This window comes from Maylandia zebra, linkage group LG3, assembly GCF_041146795.1.
Source record: "Maylandia zebra isolate NMK-2024a linkage group LG3, Mzebra_GT3a, whole genome shotgun sequence".
NCBI lineage: Eukaryota > Metazoa > Chordata > Actinopteri > Cichliformes > Cichlidae > Maylandia > Maylandia zebra.
In genome coordinates, this window is record NC_135169.1 from 33,793,741 (window position 1) to 33,800,575 (window position 6,835).

At 37.8% G+C, this 6,835-nt stretch overlaps 1 protein-coding gene across 1 annotated transcript; it reads left to right on the forward strand.

The window, feature by feature from the left end:
• The first annotated feature begins 550 nt into the window (after window positions 1-550).
• LOC112431054 (uncharacterized) lies at window positions 551-3,134 on the forward strand. The gene is made up of 7 exons (XM_076882218.1): window positions 551-639; window positions 799-814; window positions 892-983; window positions 1,212-1,262; window positions 2,036-2,051; window positions 2,642-2,733; window positions 3,130-3,134. Exons 1-7 carry the CDS (start codon window positions 564-566, stop codon window positions 3,132-3,134), a joined length of 348 nt encoding a protein of 115 aa, XP_076738333.1. The 5' UTR covers window positions 551-563.
• The last annotated feature ends 3,701 nt before the right edge of the window (window positions 3,135-6,835 follow it).

The window sequence follows — 6,835 nt, forward strand, 5'->3', positions numbered from 1 at the left end:
ATGAATCTTGAAGCAGGAAGAAACTGAAACAAGGGGAAAATCTGTTAGCATACAAACCTTATTTTCCTAGAAAGGATCCCAGCAGACCTGCCTGGTTACCTCACTGACGAGCTGCAGTCATGTTAACTATCCATTAACATTTGGCTTACAGCCACCGAGGTCTTCAAGGTCAACTTTATGACTAAAAAAAAATCCTTATGACACAGAAACTATGATTCTTACAAAGGTGTTGTCAACATATAGAAAGTAATGTATAAAGATTTAAAATATCATTTGTTTGACCTCTGACCTCACTTTTACATTTCTTATCGCCCTTTCTTGTCATGTTGAAAAAATCTGCCTTTGGACTTATTTTTGCTGAACTACAAACTTCTCACAGTACAAATAAAAAAAAAATACACTGAAAATACAATATTTTTTTTCTTTGAAAGTAAATGCTGTCAACAGAGTGAGCTGCCTTAGCAGAGATTTGTGCTCTCAGAGTTCTTCTTTTACACTTTTTTAATAATTAATTATTGTTTGTTATTACAGTAACTGGACGTAGTTCATCTCCTGTGTGGTTGATGGTTGGACTGGTTTGTGGAGTCTCTCTCATTATTATTCTCCTGCTCTTGTTGTATCGCTGCAGACAGTCCAAGTGTAAGAGCCTCTTCTTTTCATGCTGTATTAGAGAGTTTATTTACTACATACACTTTAATTATTCACACATATACATGTATTCTGATCTCATGACACTAAATATCAGTGGAACAATTTATACATGACAAACATGTGTAATAACATTTGTCTCTTTCACAGATTCCTGCTTCACCAGGTTGGTAAAATACTTTTTATTATTATTTTAAACAAACATCAGTTACTTTTGAGTTTATTGTGTTTTTCCTGTTTTAGGTCGATCCAGTCTGAGAGTCACAGTCCGGGCTCCTCCACAAATCATGGAGTCAACCAGAATGAAACTCACGTGTACGACTCTCTTCAACATGGTCAGTATTTAAACTGATCTTGATTATCATTATTAATATTTACTTTTATTAAACCTCCATTAACACAAACATTTATCAGGTTCAGTTTGCATTCAGCAGTTTTTTAAATAACATTTAAAGATCTTACAGTCCTGGTTTTGACTCACACAGTGTTTCTGTTTTTGCTCTGATCTTTAGTGTAACTGTAATAAAATGATTAATGTGAGCCTGGCTTGTTTTTTTCTTTAGGTACTGCTGACATCTATGAATCAGTCACACAAGTGAAAAACAACAGAAATGGTACAGTATATGTGCTGGAAATCACAGAGCAGTTAGAGATGAAACTTGTTTTTGATTGAATGAAACTAATTTCATGTGATATGTTTTTACAAACCTGTAAATAAAATATGAACATTTCACTATTAGATAGTTTTACAGAGATTATTTACTACATTCACTTTAAATATTCAAACATTCATTCTGATCTGATGACACAAAATATCAGTGAAACAATTAAACATAATAATTGTAAATGAGAGAATCTGAACAGTCTGATGAAGAAGACCAGCTCTGTTCTGGGACGTCCTCATGACCCAGTGGAGGTAGTCAGTGACAGGATGGTGGCTCAGCTGTCACCCCTGTTTCTGATAACACCTCCCACCCCACGCAGGTCACTCTGACAGCACTGAGCAGCTCCTGCAGTGACAGGCTGCTGCACCCACAGTGTGAAGGAGAGATTTAAGAGATCTTTCCTTCCAGCTGCTGTCAGACTCTACAACATACATCATCATGTGAAAGCACACATGCACACACTGGTGTCTGTAAATATCTCAATGTGCAATACTCTATACCTGCTGCTACTAACATCCATCGACTGCACGATGAAATGCTGCCATTTGCAGCTGGTACAACAGAATTGAAATTCTCTACTTTTTGTGGTGTGCATTATTATTCATACTTTGTGATATATTATATTATTTAGTTTAGTCAGTTACTGTTCTTACTGTCTTTGAGCCACTGTGACCGCTTCGTTTCCTCTGAGATTAATAAAGTATTCTTATCTTATCTTACAGATTCATGCTTCACCAGGTTGGTAAAATACTTTTTATTATTATTTTAAACAAACATCAGTTGCTTTTGAATTTATTGTTGTCACGTCTGCCGTGGCAGATGAGTGGAGGCTGAGAATTAGGACCTAAGATGCAGGCAGCTGAGATGCAAATGAGTTTTATTCATAAAGAGGTGAAACAAACAGAAACAGCAAAGGCAAAATGATGATGCAGGGAGACACGGGGGACGACACAGAATGATGCAGGGAAAGAACACAGACGAACCAGCAACAAGCACACGTGGACACACACTATAAATACACACAGAGGAAAACGTGGAATAGCAAACAGGAGGAAGACACAGCTGAACCAAATTGAACTGATGAGACAGGGGAAAACATAATCTGAACACACTAACAGAAGACATGGATCTTCACAATAAAACAGGAAATGCACAGAGACACGGTACAGACACTAAACAGAGGAAACACAGAAACCAAACTCTAGGAACTAAAAAGTCTAAACCCCAGTACACAAACAGAACAAACACAAGATCATAATAATGAAAAACACAAACCGTTGGGTCAAAAGACCGAGGACCATGACAGTTATGTTTATTTCCTGTTTTAGGTCGATCCAGTCTGAGAGTCACAGTCCGGGCTCCTCCACAAATCATGGAGTCAACCAGAATGAAACTCATGTGTACGGCTCTCTTCAACATGGTCAGTATTTAAACCATCTTTATCATCATTATTTATATTGACTTTTAGTGGGCATAGGCTAATTGATCAATCTAAATTGCCCATAGGTGTGAATGTGGGAGTGAATGTGAGCACGAATGGTTGTCTGTCCCTGTGTGTGAGCCCTGCGACAGACTGGCGACCTGTCCAGGATGTAGCCTGCCTCTCGACCTATGACAGCTGGGATAGACTCCAGCGCCCCTGAAAAGGATAAGCAGAAGCGAATGGATGGATGGATGCTGACTTTTATTAAACCTCCATTAACACGAACATTTATCAGGTTCAGTTTGTGTTCAGCAGTTTTTTAAATAACATTTAAAGATCTTACAGTCCTGGTTTTGACTCACACAGTGTTTCTGTTTTTGCTCTGATCTTTAGTGTAACTGTAATAAAATGATTAATGTGAGCCTGGCTTGTTTTTTCTTTAGGTACTGCTGACCTCTATGAATCAGTCACACAAGTGAAAAACAGAAATGGTACAGTATATGTGCTGGAAATCACAGAGCAGTTAGAGATGAAACTTGTTTTTGATTTATTGAGTCTAATTTCATGTGATATGTTTTTACAATCCTTTAAATAAAAAAATGAACATTTCAGGATCAGATGAATACGATGACATCACCTCCTCTCTTATTGAGTTTAAAGATCTTAGAACTGAGAGTGAGTACACCAAAGTTAATTTTATAAAAAGAAAACCTGGTTTGGAAAGATTTTTAATTAGTATGAAATTCATTTTGGGTGGACTTATTAATATAAGTTAGGTCTGGCGGCATTTTTCTCATGTTAGGAAACAGACATTTATTCAAATTTATTATTTTGTTTTTTTCACCTTTTTAAATCTATGTATTTAGTGAGATGGGAAAACAGTTAAACACCAAACAAATGAAGAATAAAAACATTTATTCATCATTCTTTGTAAGCTACACATTTGCTGTGCAAGCCAAAGTAATCTATTACTGGCATTATTAGCATGACAACACATTACAGTGATATCAAAGTGCCACTGCACTAAGAACCAATTATTTGTCTGAACCAAAGCTAAGTGGATAATAAAGCTGTATTTTACTCTGATCACTTCCTTCAACATTAAACTGGTCACTTGGATATTTCTGATCAAACTGAACAAAGCATGAGCTTACATGAGCTTAAGTATTCATACCTGTTGAACTTCTACACATTTTGACACCTTTTTTAAATTGAGATTTTCTGTGATAGACCAACACAACGTAGCACATAATTGTGAAGTGGTATGAAAATGATACATGGTTTTAAAAAGTGTGGCGTGCATTTGTTTTCAGCCACCTGTACTCTGATATCCCTCATTAAAATCCAGTGCATTCATTTACCTTCAGAAGTCACCTATTTAGCTGCTCTGTGGAGGCCTCAGTGGTTTGTTAGAGAACATTAGTGAACAAACAGCATCATGAAGACCAAGGAACTCACCAGACAGGTCAGGGATAAAGTTGGAGATAAGTTTAAAGCAGGGTTAGGTAATAAAAAAATATCCCAAGCTTTGAACATCTCAAGGAGTATTGTTCAATCCATCATCCAAAAATGGAAAAAGCATGCTACAACTGCAAACCAGGGTGATCTCTAAAACCTTCAGGACACCAGCCGACCCCTGGTTTAGATCAAAGAATATTCTTGTGTTAGAATGGCTCAGTCAAAGTCCAGACCTAAATCCCACTGAGCATCTGTGGCAAGACTTGAAAAATTGCTGTTCACAGTCTGGCTGAGCTTGAGCCATTTTGCAACAAATAATTGGCAAACATTTCAGTCTGTAGATGTGCAAAGCTGGTAAAGACAAACCCCGAAAGACTTGCAGCTGTAAATGCAGCGAGCAGTGTCTCTACAAAGTATTGACGAAGGTGGGTTGAAAACAAATGCATGCCACACTTTTCAGAGTTTTATTTGCTTAAAATTTTGAAAACCATGTATCATTTTCATACCACTTCACAGTTCTGCACTATTTGTGTTGGTCTATCCCCGTAAAAACATTTAAGTTGGCGTTTGTAAGGTGACAAAATGTATAAACGTTCAAAGGGTATGATACTTTTTCAAGTCTCTGTCAGTTTGATTTAGTCGAGTAACAGCATCACCGTACAAAACACACCATTGTTTCAAGTATCCCAGGTGAGGTCTTAATGATTTTTTACTGATACAGAAGAAGATAGAGAAGTGCTTCAGCTTCACATGTTTTGCAAAAAAAAAAAATCATCTTTACAACACAGAACAAATTACAAACGATAAGTTATGTGTCTGAGGCCAGATGTTTACATGAAAGTAAAACCAGATGGTTTCCTCGTCCACACAGATACAGAGTCTGTCTCCGCCTTCTAAACAAATCCTATAAGGTACAGTAACATTACACACCTGTAAAGACTCAAACACAAAACAGAACTTCACTTTGCATCAAGGGGAGACAATGCTTTTATAATAAACCTTATTGTTCTCCAACACAGATGGGACAGACACAGGGGCAGCCAGTGACCCCTCACACACGTCCTTATGCTGATATCCAGGCAGGTTCTCAGTGTTTGTAGCTGCTGATTTATGCAGCAAACATTTCCACAGTCCTCTGCAGCAGATTATAGAAACACTTCTTCTCTCAGCTCACGACAGAAGATCTACAGCTGGGACACTGTTAAGTGGTTCTACGTGAAAAATAGTTAAATATTTACTCAAACATGTTCTTGTATGTAAAACAGGTTCAAATGCATGAAATTACATTTGTCCTTTATAGTGGACGTTAAAAAACACCACATGTATAAATGATAATTTACATCTTAGAGCCCTGCTCTCAAACACTGACTCAGATGTAACTGTCTGTGAAACTGGATTTAAGAAATAAGAACTTAAAGTTCACAAAACATGTCAAACAGACTCTCCTTCATGAAGTCCTCGTTCATAAAGTGCTTCACAGACCTGAACATTACAGCTAACAGCTGGATTTTCCTGTGTCAGTGCAGCTAACCAAACAGCGCAGAACCTCTTACTGCTAAAGAGACAGACGGTGAAAGCAGACAGTATGTCCTCCGTTTTAACATAAAACTCATTGTTGCAGCTGACAGCAGCACAACAGTGACCCCATTAAACTGATGTTTAGTTTAAGTGTCCTTATTTTCACTGAGTTATTGGTTCTGCTATTAGTTACTTAACATAAACGACCGTGGCTCAGGAGGTTGGGAATCGCATCTGTAACCGGAAGGTCGCCGGTTCGATCCCAGGGCTCTCTGTCCTGGTCGTTGTGTCCCTGGGCAAGACACTTTACCCTACTTGCCTACTGGTCTTGGCCAGAGGGGCCGATGGCGCGATATGGCAGCCTCGCTTCTGTCAGTCTGCCCCAGGGCAGCTGTGGCTACAACTGTAGCTTGCCTCCACCAGTGTATGAATGTGAGAGTGAATGAATAGTGGCATTGTAAAGCGCTTTGGGTGCCTTGAAAAGCGCTATATAAATCCAATCCATTATAAACTGATGTGAGTCTTTTGACTGAAACAAACCGACCTGGTGATGTGATGCTCTGTACTGACAGAAGATGGCGCTGAACATCTTTTTATAACTCTAAGCACTTATTTCTTAAATTAAGCTTCACAGTCAGAGTTACATCTGTGTCAGTTTTTGAGAGCTGGGCTCCATGATGTACATCAGCATTTATACATGTAGTGTTTCATGTCCCCTTTAATGCTGAACACCTGATGTGACATTTCCACATATTAATTCTGCTCAGTACCTGATTGTTTTACATGTTTTACATCCTCCATCTTCCAGTTTTTGTGATTTGGTTCATGTAAACATTTCTGATGGTTTTATTTTCATCAAAATATTTTAATTTGCACTTAAGTTTGAACTCTTAGAGATTACACTCACTTTGTTTTCACAGACTTGTGACCATGACACAAAACTACAGACAGAAGTGGATAAAATCTCAGTGTTACTGGTTTTAGAAATGCTTTACGATAATAAAAAAATACATCATTTAGAGTCAAAATATCATAAATGGTAACAAATATAACTGTTATCTTCGGGTTAGTCACAGTCCAAATCATCATCTGCATCAATGAATGTCAGTGAGGCGTCCTGAAA